The sequence below is a fragment of the Grampus griseus genome (genome assembly GCF_964374135.1).
Source record: "Grampus griseus genome assembly, chromosome: 1".
NCBI lineage: Eukaryota > Metazoa > Chordata > Mammalia > Artiodactyla > Delphinidae > Grampus > Grampus griseus.
In genome coordinates this window covers 158093413-158114943 of record NC_139017.1, presented here as the reverse complement: position 1 = coordinate 158114943, position 21531 = coordinate 158093413, and the positions used below count along the sequence as shown (strand labels likewise).

Here is a 21531-nt window from a genome sequence, read left to right as displayed (position 1 = left end):
CGTGTCCCCTGCATTGGCAGGCAGATTCTCAACCACTGCGCCACCAGGGAAGCCCCCTGACTTCTTGACTTTTCTGTGTTTCTTTCATTGTCAGCCAGTTCCCCCCAAAAGGTGGCAAGATAACCACCAAGAACTTCAAGTTTATATTTTATTTCCTTAGCCATCCCAGAGGGGGGAATATTTATTTCCCAGTAGTTTAGCAAAGATCCCAGGATTGCATCTCATTTGGCCTAATTTGGGTCACTAACACACCTCCACCCTCACCCCAACCAGTCAGTGTAGCCTGATGTGGCAGGGATGGAATGCTTTGATTTGTCAGGCCAGGGTTATCTGCATACACTGAAACTGCAGAGTAAGGCAGCCGCACTAAACCACATGGCGTGAGAGAGTGGGAGGAAAGGTAGATTCCCAAGGGAAAATTGGTATTCTTACCAGAAGAAAGAGGAATGGATGCTGGGCAGGTAAAATCAGTAGTCAACCTGTAGAAGGTGGGCAGGAACCACAGGTCATGGGTTACATGCATAGTGGTCCATTTGAGTGGCCTTACCCTCTTACCCTGGGTTGTACGAATGCCCTCAAATCAATTCAGCAAACGTCTCCTGAGTATTTGCCATGTACAAGGTCCAGTACCTTCCATATAATAGATGCACAATCCCCTGCCACCAGCCCCAGTAAGGCAATTACCAGACTCAAGCTACTGCTTTCTCCCTGAGGAGTATAACAGGCAAATTCCTATTCGTCTCTCAGAAACCAGCTCTGATGTCCTCTCCCATGAAGCCTTCTCTTGACTACCTCCCTGTCAGGGTTAGTCATCTTCCGTTCACCTCTGAACTTGGTACATACTGCTATTGTTATCACACTGTCATAATTTATTGATTCTCCTCTCTGTCTCCCACTGATGAGTGGCATCTCTGTATCCCCAGTGCCCAAGATATAATAGATGCTCAGAAATGTTTACTGACCTGAGTTAAAATGAGTTCCCAGGAATGTCCCAGCCTCAGTCTTCTATGGAATATTCCTGAAACCCTTTAGCTTCCCTTCCCAACTGGCCTTTTCAAGAGCCAGTTAGCCACTACCTCAATTCAACTGAACTAATCCTAGCTGAATGCCTATCTCGTGCCAGGTGGTGTTAGGCTTTGGGGATTCAGTAATTAACAAGATACACTTCAAATTCAGGACTCCAAAGAGGTCAGAAAGAGCTCTTCTAACCAGACTTTCCTTGGCTGGAAAAAGAAAAAGCAGGCTTTGTGATCTGCTTTGTGACCCAGCCATTCTCCCTCCCTGGGCCTCTTTTTCCCCAGAAAGGAAGGCCTGACTTGGTATAAAATCTATAATAGATGTATATGTGTTAAACTCCATATTTCCATTTGCCTAGGCTAAAAACCTCGGAGTAATCCTGATCTTCTCTTTCTTCCACACACCTATCCAAATTTGTCAACAAATCTTGTTGACTTTACCTTCAAATCCAGACTCCAACCATGTCTCATCACCTCACCCAGTCTGGTACAAACTATCAACATCTCTTGCTAAGATCACTGCCAAAGCATCCTGGTCTCCCTGATTCCACCCTTGTGCCACTACAGTCTATTCTCACAGGGCAGCTGGTGATTCTATAAAAATGGAAGTTCAGGTGGCTTCCCTGGTGGTGCAGTGGTTAAGAATCCGCCTGCTAATGCAGGAGACAGTGGTTTGAGCCCTGCACCGGGAAGTTCCCACATGCCACGGAGCAACAAAGCCTGTGCTCCACAACTACTAAGTCTGTGCGCCTAGAGCCTGTGCTCTGCGACAAGAGAAGCCACCGCAATGAGAAGCCCGCACATGGCAATGGAGACCCAATGCAGCCAATAATTAATTAATTAATTAATTAATTTTAAAAATGGATGTACAAACCCTCCACTAGCTCCCACCTCATTCAGAGTAAAAGCCACAGGTCCATTCCTTCTCATGTCTGACTCTCATGTCTATTCCATTCCAAGCCACACTGGCCTCCTTGCTGTTTCTTAAACACACCAGGCATGCTTGTACCTGAGGGCCCTTCCAATGACTTTTCCCCTCTGCCTGGACTGCCCGCTTTCTCCAGACATCTGCAGCACTGACTCACTCATTTCCTTCAAGTGTTTGTTCAAAAGTCACCTTCTCAATGAAGCCTACTGACTACCCTGTTTAAAATTGCAACCTCCCATCCCCCTTTCCTGTTTTCCTCCACAGTAATCATTCCCTTCTAACATACTGCAGAATTTACTAATTTTTTTATCCATCTCCTCCCATTTAACTGTAAGCTCTGAGTATCTATTAATTAAATATCTACTAAATCATTTAATTAACTGACTATTGTTGTCTATTATGTACCAAAGACTGTGCTAAGTTACGGAGGTACCAGACGATTGAGACGTCTTATAGGTCTTATGAGGGAAGAAATCATAACGGTTGCTAGTAGCAGCTCATTTATCGAGTGCTTCCTCTGTGTTAAGTGCTTGCCATATATCATAATAGTAATGACAGCGAACATTAATTACAACAGACTCTGAAAAAAACAAAAACAGACTCTGTTCTACATGCATTATTTCACCTTATAGGCCACCAAGGCCTATAAGGTGAATATTACCAGTAAAGAGCAAGAAACAGGATTTCAAGTCTTGGAACTGGCAGAATCAGGAATTGAACTAAGGTGGTGGAAGACGGATAGGGTCAGATGTGATAAATAATTAGGACTTAGGGTCAGCAATACTAGGTGGAAGATTGGATGTGGGGGTAGAAGGAAATGGGGAAATAACTCCCAGGTTTTGATTGGGGTGGACCTAAGAGCAATAAGGCCAAAGTGGAAAGATGAAAGCCCAACTTGGGACGCGATGAGTTTGAGGCGCCGGAGGAACACTCATGGATGCAGGAACCGAGAGGCTATTCCGGCCCCCTCCCTCGGCCCTGAAGAGGTGCTGGGAGAAGGCACGCAAGGTAAGAGAAGAAGGTGAGTTCCCCTCCCTCTCGGGCTTTTCAGCAGCATCTGCAGGAAACGCGTGGGGGACCGCGAGACAAAGAGCGCGCGGGACTGCCTTGGTCTGAGCGGCCCCTTTAAGAAGCGCGCCCCCAGCTTCTAGCCCGCCTTGTATGCAAATTTGGCGGCGAGGCGGGAGCGCGCAGCTGATACCAGGGGACTGGGCTGCGGCGGTTAGTCCTCTCCCGGCCGCCGTCGCCTCCGACATATTGCCCGCTGGAGCTGCGGCGGCGAAGCGGAGAGCGCCGGGGGGAGGAGATGGGTGAGCGGCGCGGGTCCAACTCGGCCCGGGAACGGGCGGGCTCGGGGGTTAGGACGGCCAAGCTGCTAATTGCTCCCCCACGCGGACAGGATCCCGGCGAGGGGAGGGGGAGGGGATGTGGGCGTAGAGGGACCCCGCCCCCTCCTGTCGTTTTGCGGGTGGGGCTTCTGTTGTGGGGGCGGGACATCGGAGCGGTGGGAGGGGCTTCCAAATGCGGAGGCTCCCTGGGGGCTTTGGTGAGGACCCAGTCTTCTGGGTTAGAGTGGGCCGAGGCTTAACGGCGGGCGCGGCCTTAGTGCTAAGGGCGGAGCTCCTGAGCTGTAGGCCCCGGTGCAGTGGCAAACTTTCTGGGCAGTAGGGGCTTTGTACTGGTGAGGTGGGCCTGGAAGGAGACCTTCCAGAAGAAGGGAGCCCACTCTGGAGCGAGGCTTCTGGGCAGAGAGAGCTTTTATTGGCTTGTGGGCGGGTTTTATGAGCTGACAATTGTGTGTAGGCGGGGCTTCTGGGTTGAGGGGCTTTATGTGGGTGCAGAGCTTCTAAACAGAGGAGAGTGGGTGTGGGCAGAGCATCTGGACTGAGGGTGTCTGTGTGGGATTTTCTAAGCCAGGTACAGTAGTACATGAACAGAGCTTTGGGGCTGGGGGCTGTTTGGGGCAGAGCTCCCGGACAAGAACTTTTCCGAGACATGTGGGAAAAACTTACAGGCTGAGAAGCTAGGGCAAGGGGTGTGTGTGTGTGGAGGCTGCTCTGCTGCCATGAGGAGGTATGAACAAGGCTATAACTTTGACTGGGACTGGGGTGGTGCCTTGGAGCTTTTGCAGGACTTTTGTGCAGGGTGATGCCTGGGAGCTTGGGCTAGACTGCTAAGCCTAGAAAAAGAGGTTGCAGGTCCAAGTTTTGGGTTCACAACCACACCATTCTCCCTTGACACTGTGCTCAGGCCCTGGGTCCTGACTGTGAGAGTCCAGGCTGCCCACTGAACTGGATCTTGGGTCCTGGAGAAAAAACTTCAAGGGTGCCCATAATTGTAAGCCTACAGGGAGTTGTAGTATCTGAAAGGAGCAGTGTACACCAGCGCTAAGAGCGCAGGACCCAGACCCCCAGACTACCTGTGACACAATGTAAACTGAGTTTACCAATCTGTGGAACCTTTCCGGATTCATTCCCTCATCAACAGTTATTGAGCACTTACTTCATGCTGGGCACTGTGGTAGGAGGAGGGGATACAGCAGTGAAAAGGACAGATCAGGATAGTGACCTCACTGGCCTTCCATTCCAGTGGGAAAGATAGACAGTAAATATGTTAACAGATGAATAAGATGAAGAGTGAATTGTGAAAAAATATAAAAATAAGATAGAGAGTTATGGGGGCAGATACTTACAAAATGGCAGGGAGTGGCTCTCCAGAGAGTACAGCAAGTGCAGAAGGTAGCAATAAGCTTGGTTTGCTCAAAGAGAGAAAGGCCAGGCTGGCTGAAGCATGGGGGCGAGGCAGGGAATGGTAGGAGATAAGTTGGAAGAGGTGGGCAGGGGCCAGATCATGGGTCTCTGTAACTGAGCGACAAAATGAGACAGCAGGTAACTGGCAGCCAGTATCATTGCTGTTATCCTTGATATATGCCCTCTGGCTTGAGGATCTACCTTATGTCGAGCCCTGCAGGAGGACGAAGAGGTCCCAACAGGACATCCTACTGTCGAAATCCACTCTGTGAGCCAGGATCCTCTGGGGGCTCAGGTGGGGGCCACACTTCCAGCGCATCAGTCACCAGTGTCCGTTCGCGCACCAGGTAAACTACTTTTTGTCTCTTGTGCCTCACTGTGGGCTCTCAGGAGCAATCTGGACAAAGCTTTCCCTGACTGGGCTCTAGGGTGTGATACCCTAGATGCCAGATGGGAGCTTAAAGGGTGGGGAGCAGCAGAAAAGTCCCAGAGGGTGGTCAGTGGGACAGATGCAGTGGGACATAGTGTAATAAACCCGAAGGCCTGGATTCCAGTTACAGTTCTGCTTCTGATTTGCTGGTGGCTTGGACAAGTTGTCTCCCCTCTCTGGGCCTCCTTTTCTTTATCTGTAAAATGGACCTAATAATTCTTTCCTTCCTGGGGAATGTTGGAAAGACTGAATCAGCTTATGAATAGGAAAAGGCTCTGTCATCTCCTTTGTCTGACAGGCAGGATTAGGAGGACTCCATCCCTACCCTGAGCTGCTTTTCTGGTCCTGCTTTGCAATCCTGTGCCCCAGAAGTGCTTCTTGGTAGGGTTCTCAGGTCAGCTCCTGATGTTGTTCCCTCCCACCCCCAGGAGCAGTTCTGGGACGGGCCTCTCCAGCCCCCCACTGGCCACCCAGACGGTCGTGCCCCTGCAGCACTGCAAGATCCCCGAGCTGCCAGTCCAGGCCAGCATTCTGTTTGAGTTGCAGCTCTTCTTCTGCCAGCTCATAGCCCTCTTCGTCCACTACATCAACATCTACAAGACAGTGTGGTGGTATCCGCCCTCCCACCCGCCCTCCCACACCTCCCTGGTAGGTGCCCAGCTAGGACCCGCTGTGTGTGTGTGTGTGTGTGTGTGTGTGTGTGTGTGTGTGTGTGTGTGTGTGTGTGTGTGTGTGTGTGTGTGAGTGACATGTTTGGTTTTAGTTTAGCATAGCTTACGCAGAACCCTGTGTGTTTGGCCTCATGCTGGGCATGAGAGGTATAAAAAGAACAGGAAACTGATGATTCCTGAACGCTCACCCCTAGTGTGCTCAGCACCACACTACACAGTGTAATGGTAGCAGAGATGAATCTGACTCAGATTTTGTCTAAAGGAGCACAGAGTCGTAAGTCCTGTGGGGGAGGTGAGTCACAGGCATACATGGCTATTTCAAGGAGAGGAAAGAGCTCTGTGCAGAAGGAGAGGTGCAGGGGCAGGGGCATGGGTGATCAGAGCAAGAGGGCTCACACACCACTCTCTTGTCTCCAGGGACTGTCCCACTTTCCTCCTCTGGGTCCTGTTCTACTCCTCTAGGTATTTTCCTGGTCTGACTCAGCTGGAGGCCTATGAAGGTCAGAGAGTGGGGACAGTCCTGATGGAAAGGACTGGGCAGGGGGAGGTGGGTATGCGAAAAGCCCGTACATGGGCAGGGGGCCCACGTGACCCCCAGCCTCTGCCCCCTGACAGAATTTCCACCTGATCGACTTCAACTTGCTGATGGTGACCACCATTGTTCTGGGCCGCCGCTTCATTGGGTCCATCGTGAAGGAGGTGATTGGGTCCCAGAGGCTGGCTGGGGAACTCTGGGACTCCCCTTTACCCGTGGGGGTACCAAGGAGGTGTGCCCAGCCCTTCAACCCTGAGGCATTTCCTTGGGGCTCCCTTTGAACTTGGTTGAAGAGTATTACATCCCATCGGCTCTTGGAGTCCTGGGCGTCGAGGGAAAGGATTCACCTTGCCAGGTTCTGCCCAGCCTGCTGCCCCACGTTTCCCCGGGCGGGATCACGGGCCATGCTGGGTGGGATTTGGGCACAGCCCCCATGACCTCCATCCAAGGCCCCATCCCGTCCTATCTCGCCCTGACCCAGGCTTCTCAGAGGGGGAAGGTCTCCCTCTTTCGCTCCATCATGCTGTTCCTCACCCGCTTCACCGTTCTCACGGCAACAGGCTGGAGTCTGTGCCGCTCCCTCATCCACCTCTTCAGGACCTACTCCTTCCTGAACCTCCTGTTCCTCTGCTATCCGTGAGTACCCCTCACTCCACCCCCTCACTGCCCAGCACCTGTTCCTGACCTCTGCCCTGAGTGTGGCTGGGCACTGGGCCCCCGTACCCAGTAGACTCACAGGCAGGCAGCAACAGTACCCTCTCACATTGTCTGACAATATCGTTCTGAGATCAGGACGATTAGCTTTCTTTTGCAGGAGCAGAAACTGAGACAGCAGGCATAATTTCCCCAAGGTGCCCTCAAGGGGGAGGTCAGAAGGGGACTCAGATCTGAGTGTATATCCCGCAGCTCCTGAGGGGGTATGCACGGGCTTCATCTTCCTCTCTCTTCCTTTCCTCTCTCTCTGGTTCTTTCTCTTTCTCTGTCTCTTTGCATATCTTAGTGTTTATGTAGTCTCTCGGTGCCTCCCCCAGGTATGTATGCTTGCAAGCACCTGGGTGCACGCAAGTTTCTGTGTGGGTGTCTGTGCATGAAGCGTGTGTGTGTGTGTGTGTGTGTGTGTGTGTGTGTGTGTATCTTCACATGCATATCCGTATGTCTGTCTGTGTGTCTGCTTTGCTCACTCACTTCCTCCGTCTTGCCAGAACCCGGATTGTTGAGGATGGAAAGATAGTGTCTGGGAGGAGCACAGGCCTGCCCCTTTCTAGACTAGAATTGGGGAGAGCTTTGGCAAGATGTCCACTCTGGCTGTTTCTGGGGCAGGCTGCTGGCTGCCTGGGCATTAGCAGTCATTTCCCAACCCCTGGGCTTTCTGAGTCATGAACTTCCTCAGGCTGGGTCACCTCTGTTCCCTGGGAAGCTTCAGAACTGGACACTCGTCTCTCCCCTGCGTGATCAAAAGGTCACTGTCATGGTAGGAGCCAAATCACACTTGCTTTAGTTATAACTAGTTTTTAATTACAAGAGTGATACATGTGTCACGTAACAATATTAAACTTTACAGAAGCTTTTAACTTAGTAAATGGAAGTCCCACATAATCTCAGTCCTCCAGAAAACCATTATCTTGCAGCATGTCCTTCTAAATTTTTTCTGTGCAAGTACCCACACATACACATTTTTTAAAAACAGAAAAATAGGGTTAATCTCTATGAATGATAATGTATAAGTTATTACACGTTCACATAGTCATATAACTTGGATATTTTCCTATGGCAGTATATATGGGTCTGCCTCAGTTGTTTAAATGGCCTCATAATATTCCATTGAATTGACTTTTCACAATTGGTTTTGTTTGTCTTCTGTTGGTGGACTTTTGAGTTGTTTCTAGCTTTTCCCTATTGGAAACAATGAGGCAGGGAACATTCTTTTGCATACATCTTTGCACACTTGTCCAAAATTTCTGTGCAACAGATTCCCAGAAGTAGAATTATTGCACCAAAAGCTATGTTTTACATTTTTGATAGATATCAACAAATGGCCCTCCAAGGTTGTACTGATTAGAAATGTCAACAGTTGCCTTAATTTGACACTTTCTGGTGACTACTCAGACATCACCCAGTGTTCATTTTTTGCTTTATTTTATATTATTTAATCTTTAAATTTTTATTAATATAAGACACGTATATCATAAAAAAATCAAATTCAATAGTGCTAAAAAACTTGATGATGGGAATTCTCTGGTGGTCCAATGGTTAGGACTCCGTGCTTTCACTGCTGAGGGTGTGGGTTCAATCCCTAGTCAGGGATCTAAGATCCCACGAGGTGTGGTGTGGCCAAAAGAAAAAAAAAAGCTTATGATGAGAAACAGCCTTTAACCCCACCCTCCAGATTTTTAGTCCCACTTCTCAAAAGCAACCTCTTTTACTGTTTCTGGTTTTAAGTGTTCCCTGAGTTACCTCCATAATTTTAATATCCTTATGCTTTTGTTTATTTCTTTACACATTTATTTATTGATTTTATAATTGGGTAATAGGTTCACATCATTAAAACTGAAAAACAGATAAAAGAGCGTAGAATGAAAAATTCTTCCCTTGACTCCTGTCTCCCAGCTACCCAGTTTTCCTTCCACTCTTAGAAGGAAGGGAACCTAACCACCACGAGGTAACCGCCATGTTTCTGGTTTCTTATATATCCTGGAAATGAATGTTCTGTGCATATGCAAGCATACCACACACACACACACACACGTACACACGCACACATGCACATATACATTGATTCCCTGCATTGACAGATGAAGATTTACTTCACCTTCTATCCGTACTGTTCCTAGTATTTGATAATTGTTATTATTTTTAATTTTCTGTTGGGCCTCTTTTTCAATAATATGAGTATGCCTGTGTTTTTTATTCCATCAACAATAGTCAGTGTCTTAATCCCTTTTATGTAAGAACATAATATTAGGAACCCTGTCCATTGGCTTTTCCTCCCCTCTTCCTCCTATCACTTCCTGGCAGCTGTACTCTTATATTGTCATGCTTGACATTCACATTCTCCTATATAGCCACATTTAAGTCTTCCATTCTTTGTCTAAGGCTAATTCTAAAAATTAAAAACCAATAAGTGGCCTTGATATTATTGTGAATATGAAAATATTATTCACTGCAGGACCAAGTAGTGTGCATAGATGATATTCCTTCTCTATATTTACTGAATTATAATCTTGGGCCTCTTAAAAAAAGAATGTTCCTAGTGTCAAGGTCAAATGGTTTCTCTTTTCTGATATTCCATCAATTGCTTAAAACCATGCCACATTTTAGTTTGCTTCATATTTAGATTGTAACTTTCTTATATAGCTTTTTAGTTTTCTTGGAGTTTCTAATTGCCTTTCTTTTTTCTTGTTGACAAAAGAATGATGGGCCTTCAACATATCCTCAAGTTTATCCAGCCTGTCAGTCATACTACCTGTTGCCTGGAGTCCATTTTTCCGTCCAAAGACATCCCTCCTGGAGCCCTCCATCCTCCTGCTCCAGTCTGGAGTGGTTGCTCTTTAAGCCTGCTATACAGCTCTCAGCCTGGGACTTCCTTTCCTGCCCTCCTGGGTTGGATCCACTGTTTCTTGGATCCCGTGTCTTCTTCTTTCTTGGTTTTCTCCCTTATTTTGCTGGAGTGCATTATGAGGTAATTTTCTTAACAAGGGGTATATGGGAGGTATATACAGTCTTAGTCCTTGCATGTCTGAAAATGTCTTTATTCTGCCCTCATACTTGATTGATGGTTCGGCCAAATGTCGATTTCTAAGTTCAAATTCATATTCTCTCAGAATTTTGAAGATGTTGCTCCATTGTGTCTAGCATCCAGTGTTTCTAATGAGAAGTCTGATGCTAGTTTGATTCCAGTTACTTTGTGGATCACTTGTTTTTTCCTTTCTGAAAGCTTTTGGGAGCATTCTGTTTATCTTTTGATTATTTGAAATTTCACAAGAATGTGTCTGATATGGAACTTTTGTCATTCATCTTATCAGTACTCTAGGACTTTTTTAACCTGGAGATTTGTGTATTTCTTCAGGTCAGGGAAATTTTCTTCTATTATTTCTTTGATAATGTCTTCCCTTCCATTTTTTCTGTTCTCTCTGGGACTTCTCTGCGTCGGATGGTAGACCTCATAGATTGGTCATCTGTTTCTCTTATATTTTCCCTCATACTTTTCATCTTTCTCCCTTTCTTCCTCTCCCTCCATCCCTCCCTCCCCTCTTTCTTTCTCTCTCTGACTCTGTCTCTCTCTTTCTCTATCTATCTTTTTCTCTTTCTTTTTACTTTATCTTTAGGGGGATTTTCTCAACTTCATCTTCCAGCTTTTTTATTGAGATTTTTTTCAGCAATCGTATTTTTCATCTCTAAGTCCTCTTTCTGGATTTCTGATTGTTCTTTTTTTTTTCTTTTTTTTTTTAATTTTATTTAATTTTTATTTTTGGCTGCATTGGGTCTTTGTTGCTGTGTACTGGCTTTCTCTGGTTGTGTCGAGCAGGAGCTACTCTTCATTGTGGTGCACAGGCTTCTCATTGCAGTGGCTTCTCTTGTTGTGGAGCACGGGCTCTAAGAGCACGAGCTTCAGTAGTTGTAGCATGCGGGGTCAGTAGTTGTGGCACACGGGCTTAGTTGCTCCGCGGCATGTGGGATCTTCCCGGACCAGGGCTCGAACCCGTGTCCCCTGCATTGGCAGGTGGATTCTTAACCACTGCGCCACCAGGGAAGCCCCTCTGATTGTTCTTTTCTCATAGCATTCTGTTCTTGTTTTAAAGATCTCTTACATTCCCTCAATTTTGTCTTTCCCCTAGGTCAATTTTTCTGTTTCATGCTGCTAATTTTCTAAGTGTAGTTAGTTTCTTTGGTTGTCTGTTTACATTTAAGAGTGGAGGACTGAGTGGCTTGGAATGCATTTTCTCTCCCTCTGCCATTGTATACGTGAATGGGAGGTTTGACTGGGAATTCTAAGTATGTGGGCAGGGCACACTGACTGGTAGACTTTGCTTTAGGAAGAGTGAGTGAGGTGCTAATTGTCAAGCTGTGTGCACCCATAGACCAGAAAGCGGAGGGGGGGTATTACTGTAGGGTGCCCCCATTGGAGACCTCAGTTCTCCTCAGTTTATTCAGTTTCTTTAGAGAAGAATCTTTCAGGGCAGATTGTATCAGGTTTGTAGGAGAATAAAGGAAGTGACTCATAAATGAATGCAGATCTGTGTTTAATCCCATTTGTTCAGCCCTGCTTCTCACTTCTACCTTCTATCAAATGTGCCCACTTCAAGCCAGTATCTCTTGGGTCACTCTGGGCAGATAAGCTCCTACCCCCATTGTAACCCTCTCATGGCACATTCTAGACCTATGCTATCCAGTTTAGTAACTTCTAGCTGCCTATTGTTATTAAACATTTGAAATAGGCTAGTTTTAACTGAAATGTGCTGTTAGTGTAAAATGTACACTGGATTCTGAAGACTTAGTACAAAAAAAGAAAGTAAAATATCTCATTCATAAATAATGATTATATATTGAAACGATAATATTTTGCCTATATTGGGTTAAGTAAAATAGAGTATTAAAATTAATTTCTTCTTTTTTTAATGCGGCTACTAGAAAATTTTTAATTACATGTGTGACTCTCATATTTCTATTGGACTGCGCTACTCTAGATGATGACCTCCTCATCTGTCAACATGTTTCCATCTGCTGTGTAAATTTGTCAGAATCACTTATGTACTGATAACCCTCACTCCCATTCTCTTTGCTGATATGGATTTATTTTCTACTTTTATTTATTTATTTTCTACATTGATACTGTCACATCTAGGATGGAGAGGATGAAAGAGGATCTGCCGTCTTGCATGTGAAGTTGTTTCTAACTTGTGACGTGTCAGAGCAGCTACTCACTGTTATCAAATAATTTAATTGTATCGGCAGTCCTTCTTAGTGGGAAAGCCAAGAAGATTCTTAAGTACTTGTCCTTAAGGTTGAGTCTGAAGCCCTTGTATGTTCATGTAGGTGCCCCACGCCCTCATTCCCACCAAGTGCCCTGAAGAGTGTTTTGGGAATCCCATTTCAGTGTTCTTTTCTGTCCCACAGAATCATTGACCTCTTTCTTTCCTAAACAAAATTGTATTGATCTACTTTAGGCCAGACACCATGCTGGGCATTGTTGCAAAGATTAAAAGAGAGTATTTATAAAAACACTAGCATAATGCCTGACTGAGCGTAGAGAATCAGTACAAGCTAGGTAACTTAAGGCAAGTTAAGGAAACTGAGGCTCCTAGAGATTATATAACTTGCCCTAAATCACAGCATTAGTAAGTGGCAGAGCTGGGATTTTAATCCTAGCCTATTTGACCCCAAAGGTTATGCTCTTGACCAGAATTCTCTAAGTTATCTTACTTGAACCTTACCCTAGGAGAAGTGGAAGCATTCCCATTCTATAGGCCAGAAAGCAAAAACCCAAAGAGGCTAATTATATGAGTGCCCAAGAACACTCATATATCCCTTCCTGGAAGTTCAGAATAAAGAAAGAGAACATTACTATAGATAAGAAAATGTAGCATTCTCACTGGGTCTGGCTCCTGGCAGCAGCCCAGGACCCTCCTGGAGCTATGTCTGAGAGCCTGGGGAAATTGAGAGGCCCTAAGCTAAAACAAGGAATGCCTGTCAAGAGCACCTATCGTGACGTTCCATGTACTGTGCTTGGCACTTACCCACTTTAATGATCTACTCTTCTGGGCTATGGGTCTGTCTAGTTTTCTCCTTAAATGATATCAGCCACACACACTATCTCTTAACTAATTAGCTCCAGCCCTGACCTAGGGGTACTCCTCAGGGGAAGTGGTTTGTACTGTTCAAGGGCCCATTTCAGTGCCTGGCACATAATAGACACACAATAAATATTGTTCCTGAACTGTCCTCCTCTGCAAGCTACAGAGCTGCCCCCATGTGCACCCATGACAATGTCTACCTCTCCTTTGTGGTACCATGTATATTTTCTTTTTTTTTTTTTAACATCTTTATTGGGGTATAATTGCTTTACAATGGTGTGTTAGTTTCTGCTTTATAACAAAGTGAATCAGTTATACATATACATATGTTCCCATATCTCTTCCCCATGTATGTTTTCAATTAATGAATTACTTGTAGTATTTGCTGAGTATCTGTCTTTATCACCGGTGCCAGACAGTTCTGGATTTGAATCCCAGCTCTACTACTTCCTTACTAGTTGTGTGAGCTTTCGGAATCCACTCCACCTGTCTGAGTCAAAGCTTCCTCAGCTGAAAAGGGCACAAACTAACAGTACCTAACACAGAGTTAAGAGAAACAAAAGAAGAGAATGCATGTAAAGCACTTAGTACAGTATCTGGAGCACTGGTTGTGCCCAGTGAATGTGGACTGTTAAGATTACTGCTGGGCAGCAATAGTCTGTGAGGGCCGGGACTCGTGTCTTGCTTCCTACTGTATACCTGCCGCTCAGCACAATGCTTGGCATGCACTTAGTGCTAATACATGGGTTGAATGACTGATCATTGGCTGGGAGGCTGGATGGCTAGAGGGACCGGTAGAGTCTCCCCTCTGAACAGCCAGGAGAGCTAAAGCCCAGGAGGAAAGAAGATTCCCTTGGTGGTTAAGAGTTGGGATCCTGGCCCTTGCGCAGGCCTGCCCTCACCACTGTCTTCCCCAGCAGGTTTGGGATGTACATTCCGTTCCTGCAGCTGAACTGTGACCTCCGCAAGACAAACCTCTTCAGCCACATGGCCTCCATGGGTCCCCGGGAGGCGGTCAGTGGCCTGGCACGGAGCCGGGACTACCTGCTGACACTGCGGGAGACGTGGAAGCAGCACACGCGGCAGCTGTACGGCCCGGACGCCATGCCCACCCACGCCTGCTGCCTGTCGCCCAGCCTCATCCGCAGTGAGGTGGAGTTCCTCAAGATGGACTTCAACTGGCGCATGAAGGAGGTGCTGGTCAGCTCCATGCTGAGCGCCTATTACGTGGCCTTTGTGCCTGTTTGGTTCGTGAAGGTGCGTAGCTTGACCCAGGGAGGAAAGGGGCCTCACCCTGCTGCCTGCCCCCCAGGAGCCCTCTTGCTCGCATAAATAACTCTGCTGCTCTTGATGAGATTCCCATATGTGCTCTTGAGGGCCAGAGTGACTCCTGCCTTCATTTTAGAGTGGAAAAAACAAGGCTCGCTGAATGCACGTGGCCCGCACGAGGTCCCCCAGCCAGCGAGGGGGACATGGCATTGTTGTTTGTAATACTTGGTAACGGAAGGCGGTGACTTGGTGTTTCAGTGTGGCGGTTTTGGCACAGGCATGTCACGGTGTCCTGCTTTGTCATTAAGTTCGAAAGGCAGGAGTCATCCAGATCTGAGTGACTCCAAAGGCCTGTGCTCTCTCTCTGGCTTGTATGGCCATGTGGGAAGGTACCTCCCCAGCTGGCTTGACACATTTCTCTGAGGATGGGCTGCACTGAATGATTGGGGGTTGAGAGGACTTCATGTCCGTTGGGCACCTACAACCTGCTAGAGCTTTGATGAGTATTATAATCCTCCTCACGCCTCTCAGAGGTGGTTACTCTCATCCTCATTTAACAGATGAGGAAGCTAGCCCAGAGAAGTGAAATGACTTGCCCAAGGTCACATAGTGACTAAGCAGCAGAGCCAAGATTTGAACTCATTTCTGTTGAACCCCAGAGCCTGTTCTCTGGCTCAGAGTGGGAATAATTTTTCTTTGTAGAAAACTGAGTAGTGGGCATAGGGTTTAAGCCCATGATCAAGCCACCTTTGTTAGGTGTTCAGTCCTTCGTCTCAGGCCACCCCGAGGTCTCTCTAGGGCTGTCTTGATCTCCGAGACAGATGGAATCAGGGATGGGGGAGGGAGTGAGGCCGTTATGGGTGTCCAAGGTCTCACCCACCTCCCGCTGCCCCCAGAACACACATTACTATGACAAGCGCTGGTCCTGCGAGCTCTTCCTGCTGGTGTCCATCAGCACCTCGGTGATCCTCATGCAGCACCTGCTGCCTGCCAGCTACTGCGACCTGCTGCATAAGGCCGCTGCCCACCTGGGCTGCTGGCAGAAGGTGGACCCAGCACTGTGCTCCAATGTACTGCAGCACCCGTGAGTCTGCCCTTCTCTGCTCGACCCCAGCCCCCCCTGGTCAGTGTCTGGAGTCACTCACCTCCCCGCTCATCAACTCATTCATTCGATCAGCAAATAGTTATTGAGCATGTCTTGTATGCTAGGCCTTGTGGCCAGAGTGGGATATGGCAGGGCCCAGGAAGGACATGTCTCCTGTCCTTGGGTAACTTGCAGTGTCTTGAAGATGGGAGGAAGGCAGGTGGTAAATTCATAGACTCATTGACTTTCTCATTCACTGACTTAGGTACTTGCTTATTGGCTGATTTGCTCATGCATTCACTCATTGCTTCCCTCCTTCCACTCACTCATCCATCCAATCATTGGCTAATCTACTCTTTCAGAAAGCATTTACTTCTACCTAAGCTGTCCCAGGCCTGGTGCTGTGTATTGGACAAAGGAGCTTGGACTTTGACCTATAGGCAGAGGGGAGCTCTGGAGGGTTTTGAACAGTGGAGGGACCCATTCCAAGGTGTGCCTTAGAAACATCAGTCTGGTAACAGGGTATGGTGCTGTGTTAGTTGATGACATACCCTGGCCAGGGAAGAAAAGCCACAGGGAGGAAATGGCTAAGACGAGACCCCTTGAGGAGTTACAGTCTGGTGCGGGTGATAGCCGTGTACACAAAGAGTTAGGATGAGTGGGGTGAGAAAGGCCCAGCTGCGGGATGGCATTGCACTCAGAGCAGAGGCAGAAGTCACCCTGCTCAGGAGCCCTGAGGGGCTGGGCTGTCCTCCCCTCAGCCTGACCCATCCTTCCTGGTGCCTAGCATTTCTACAGCCCTTCATCACCGTCTTTTTACCCCGGTTATGCTAATTTTCCTGCCTGTATTCCCCCATTAGACTGGAAGCTCCTCAAGGCTGGGACCATCTCTGAATCACATCTGAGTCTTGGGCCCAGCACAAGGCCCAGCCGAGAAGAGGCCCCTAGGACAGGTTTGTAGGGGTAGGCGCACAGAGATGCGAAGGCAGGCCGCAGAGGCCAAGCCTCCTGATGTTGGCCCTCCATGCCAGTCAGGGTCCCTCTCAGGCTCTGTCCAGGTGGTCCAGAGAGTGGATGGATATTGCCAAATGGGCTGAAGTGGGGCTTGGCTTAGCCTAAGGCTCTGAGGGCAGGGGAGAGTAGAAAGAGAGTACATGGCTGAATATGAGGATAAACCTGCCCATGGCTCACCATGGTCTTCAGGTAAGATCCAGGCTCCTTCACGTGGCTTCCCATGATGAACTGACTCCTACCAGCCTTTCTGCTCTGTCTCTTCCCATGCCCCAACTCATACTCTGCTCTAGCCAGACCCAACCTCTTCGGATCCTCCAATTCTGTATGTTCTTTTTTTTTTTTTTTGGCTGCATTTGGTCTTCGTTGCTGCGCACGGGCTTTCTCTAGTTGTGGCGAGCGGGGGCTACTCTTTGTTGTGGTGCTCGGGCTTCCCATTACAGTGGTTCCTCTTGTTGCAGAGCATGGGCTCTAAGCACACAGGCTTCAGTAGTTGTGGCTCGTGGGCTCTAGAGTGCAGGCACAGTAGTTGTGGTGCATGGGCTCAGTAGTTGTGGCGCATGGGCTCAGTAGTTGTGGCACACGGCCTTAGCTGCTCCACGGCATGTGGGATCTTCCCGGCCCAGGGATCGAACCCGTGTCCCCTGCATTGACAGGCGGATTCTTAACCACTGCGCCACCAGGGACGTCCCTATATGTACTTTTGTATGCAGGCTTTTGCCTATGATGCATGTTTTGCGTGGAGTGACCTTTCCAATTTTCTTTTCCTGTTTAATTCCTATTCATCGTTTAGCACTTTGCGTCCTCCAGGAACACTTTCCTGACCACCCAGGATAGGTTCAGTGTCCCTGCCCTGCCTGTGCTCCTCCTCTGCTGTGTTTGCTTAGTTACTTGCCTGTCATTCCAAGACTAAAGCTCCTGGAGGTCAGGGTCCTTGTCTGTCAAGCCCTCGGCCATCTCCTCACTCCTGGCAAATGCCTGGCTTGTGATAGGTCCAACAGCAAATTTTTTGTGTTTTTTGTATGTGAGCTTTTTTTAAGGTAGAATTTCCATACAGTGAAATTCACAGATCTTGAAGTGTACAATTCCTTGAGTTTTGATAAAGACATACACACCCATGTAACCCTTCCCCCATCAAGATACAGAACATTTCCAGCCCCTCGGAAAATTTCCTTATGGCCCTTCCCAATGACCCCCTCCCCCTGGCAACCATCTTTTCATTTCATTTCACCATAGGTTAGTTTTGCCTATTCTACAGCTTCATGTAAATTAAATCATACAGTAGACATTCTTCTTGGGTCCAGCTTCTTTCATTCAGCATATTGTTTGTGAGGTTCATCCATGTTGTTGCGTATGACATGGTAACTGTTTTTTACATGAAGGAATCAACAGGACAGGAGCATGAGATTGAGCTTCTTGTGGACAGTTATTCTCAGTCCTCTGGCCCAGGACCCTTAGATTTCCTGGGAGATCTCAAAGAACAATGGAAGAGAATTCACTGGTCCCACAACCTTATTCACATGCTCTCTGGGGCGCCTCTGTTCCAAGCCTTGTGGCATGCTCCGAGGACACAGAAATGAACTGGACACCATGCCTTCCCCTTCAGTGCTCCCAGACTAGTGAGGGATACAGGGAAATAAATAAGTGACAACACATTGGGGAAAGTGGACCGGTAGCAGGAGATTCAGGGAGCATTTAAAAGATGCTGAACTCTGTGGGATAAGGCATCTGGAAGAGCAGCCCAGCTGGAGCGAGCACCTTATGAAGAGACAGGAGCAGTGCTGGAGGAACTAGAGGCAGTTCTGGGTGGCTTGAGCAGGTGCTATGTGGTGGGGGTCATGGAAGGCCACACTGGGACTCGGAGGCCATAACACATTGTTGGGGACTTGACTCCAGGGGCACCGGAAAGCCTTCAAAGGGTTTTGAGGAGAGACTAGTCAGGCTTGGCTTGGTGTTTCACAAAGACCACTCGGGCAGCTGTGTGGTGGACTGCTGGGAGGCTAGAGGTGAGACTGATGGGAGGCTAGATGAAGAAAATGACCCCAGGGAGGGAAAAGGGTTTTCTTGAAATCCCTCAGAGACATGAATGTCAGCCCTAAACCTTCCGACTCCCAGTGCAGTGAATTTCTTACAGTTACCCATTTTACAGAAAAGGCAACTAAGACGCAGAAAAGGAAAGTCATTGTGTCTAAGTGATAGAAATGGGAGTAGAGCCCTGGTGGTCACCCCATGCTCAGTCTTCTCACATCCCCTTGTGTGGGTGAGCTGGGTGTAAGGGAGTTTTGTCGGGCTGTGCCTCCAGGTGGACTGAAGAATGCATGTGGCCACAGGGCGTGCTGGTGAAGCACAGCAAGAACGTCTACAAAGCAGTGGGCCACTACAACGTGGCCATCCCCTCCGACGTCTCCCACTTCCGGTTCCACGTGAGTCTCCTCCCCTGGGAAGGAGGGGTGGGGCCTGATCTAGAGGGCAGGAGGATCAGCGGGGCAGGAAGGCGATGTCATAGCAAGAGGCGGCTATTTTCAATATTTCCCAAATCCAAAAGAAGACAATGCACATGTGCAGCCCAAGGACAGCCATACAAATGATCCCTTCATAACTGTAGCTCACTTGGTACCAGATCTTTGAAAACATTGGGTGGAGGTAGAAAAGATGATACAACAAAAGGAGGGGTTGTTGGTGGTGAAAATAATTACACTCGTCATTCCTTACTGTGTGCCAGGCACTGTGGTAAACACTTCCCATGCACCCTCCCATTCAGTCTTCACCAGAACCTTGTGTATGAAAGAAATACCAGGGCTGTCCTGGTTTTCAGGTACTGAAATCAGCTTAGAGAGTTTAACTTGTTCCAAGGGTGCCTTACTGGGAAACTTGGGAACTAATGGTAATGGCTCATGGACTCAGTACTATGGAAAGGGCTGCTCAAAATCATCTGGGCTGGTGGTTTCCATTTTATTTACTTATTTTACTGTCAAAATCCTTTTTTCCAACTCAGTCAAACTAAAGTTCAGTATATAGGACTTCATGGCGCTGCTCTGTTTGAAAGGGTTGGAACTCCCCTCACTTCCTGCTTACCACTGTGGTAGCCCCTAAAAGACCTCCTGGAACCTGGGGCTCTGAGGAACACGGTTTGAGAAATCATTGATCTGGGCTAACCTCTTCTTTTCCCAGTAGAGAAACCTGAGGTTCAGGCAGGGAAGGGACTTGCCCAAGGTCCTGCAGCCTGTCAGGTGCAGAGCTGAGCCTGGCGTGCTGGTCTCTCAGACTCCTGTTTCCTGGCACTTCTCCTGCCATCCTATAATCAGCTCTTGAGGTTTAGGTACCTTGGCCCCTGCAGAATCAAGATCCCTGGACATCGATCATTCTTTTAAACTGACCAGAAAAATTTTCTTAGTCTCTACACTCTACCTTGCCCTGTAGACACCAGGTAAGAGTGATGTGTCTCCGTGTCCCCTGGAAGCTTCCGGCCTAGCGGGGGATGCTACACATGAAATAGTAAATGACTCAGGCTGTAGAGTCTATAATAACTTTCCATGCCTCTGTCATAAGATTCTACTTTGTTCAGGCCTGACAGTACCCAGGAAGTCACATATAATAAGGTGTTGGTTTTCGACCAGCAAAAGTTTGAGAGAACAAGAAGGACTTCTCAAGAAAAGCTTCTGGGAGGAGGTGGAAGTTGATCCGGATCTTTTTTTTGTTTTTTTTGATCCGGATCTTAAACAGCTTCTGTGGGAAGCAGTAGTCTTGACAGAAGGAACACCACAAACAAAGGCAGAGAGATGGCAAGGTCCACGCCCAACCCTACGAAGTCTTCCTCCCCACCCAAGTCTGCATGGGGCCCAAGAACTTGACCCCTTCACTGGCCTACCCAGAACCCCCTTCCAAGAGGCAGGTTTCTGGAGCCCACTTTCCAGTCCATGCCTACTCTTTCCTGGGCAGTTCTTTTTCAGCAAACCCCTGCGGATCCTCAACATCCTTTTGCTGCTGGAGGGCGCTGTCATCGTCTACCAGCTGTACTCCTTAATGTCCTCTGATAAGTGGCACCAGACCATCTCACTGGCACTCATCCTCTTCAGCAACTACTACGCCTTCTTCAAGCTGCTGCGAGACCGCCTGGTATTGGGCAAGGCCTACTCGTACTCGGTCAACCCCCAGAGGGACCTAGACCACCGGTTCTCCTGAGCCCCAGGGCGACCCAGGGACAGCATCCAGGCTTCAGCCAGGGGCTCCCTGGGAATCGGCTGTTGGGGAGGGATGGGTGGGGGGCAAAAAAAAAAACAAAAACAGACAAAAAAAAATCCACCAGAGCTTTGTATTTTTGTTACATACTGTTTTTCTTTGATAATTGATGTGATTATGAGGAGAAAAAAAAAGTCCTATTTTTATACTCCCAATAAGCCTGTGTCCTGTATTTCTTTCTCCTTTTCTTGCCTGTCAGGCAGAGAGCAGAGGTGTGGGATTCTTGGCCAGGACACCCCATGTGTGGCTTCTGGGGCCCCTGTGAGCTCTGCCTTCTCCGGTGGAGAAAAGATGAGACACCCGAGGTCACCATAGCATGGTAGCTGCTGCTGGCTGAATGCTCACTGTGTGCCAGAGGCTGTTCTACATGTATGACAGGCCTTGTCTTAATCCAGTTTTTATGACAACCCTAGGAGGTAGGTGCTGTCACTCCTATAGATGAAAACAGGAGCTCAGGGAGCTATGTATCATGACTTGCCCAAGGTAACACAGCTAGGAAGTAGTAGCGCTGGGTCCCAAAACCCTCTGAAAGATAACACTACTATCCCAGCAGAATGTGATGTACTGATTCCCAGCACGCAGTCACTGAGACCCTGCTCTGTGTCAGATGCCGAGGTAGATGGTGAAGATGCCAAGACACAGAAACAAACAAGTCACTACACTGGGAGGGGTATAACAGTTACAAGGTACAGAATAGCACAGGGGAGAGAACATTTAATGCTCTCTGGACTTCTTGGAGGAGGGGATAGTCTGAGTTGTATCGGCCACTTCCTAGGTGGACAAGAGGGGGTAAAGGCGCTTCAAGCC

At 48.0% G+C, this 21531-nt stretch overlaps 1 protein-coding gene across 4 annotated transcripts; it reads left to right on the top strand.

Moving 5' to 3' along the window:
- Positions 1-3158: 3158 nt before the first annotated feature.
- On the top strand, positions 3159-20787 carry TMEM39B (transmembrane protein 39B; the record flags this gene model as incomplete). 4 transcript variants are annotated; one of them, XM_082668625.1, is made up of 9 exons in its annotated part: positions 3159-3254; positions 4915-5041; positions 5553-5772; positions 6411-6494; positions 6812-6966; positions 14042-14378; positions 15287-15474; positions 18788-18908; positions 20425-20787. In XM_082668625.1, 9 exons carry the CDS (start codon positions 3251-3253, stop codon positions 20665-20667), a joined length of 1479 nt encoding a protein of 492 aa, XP_082524751.1. In that variant the 3' UTR covers positions 20668-20787. The 4 variants fall into 4 exon arrangements, with proteins under 4 accessions (XP_082524751.1, XP_082524750.1, XP_082524752.1 ...); XM_082668624.1 differs by lacking the exon at positions 3159-3254 and having other exon boundaries at positions 4872-5041; XM_082668626.1 differs by lacking the exons at positions 3159-3254; positions 4915-5041; positions 5553-5772 and adding an exon at positions 6218-6295.
- Positions 20788-21531: the final 744 nt, after the last annotated feature.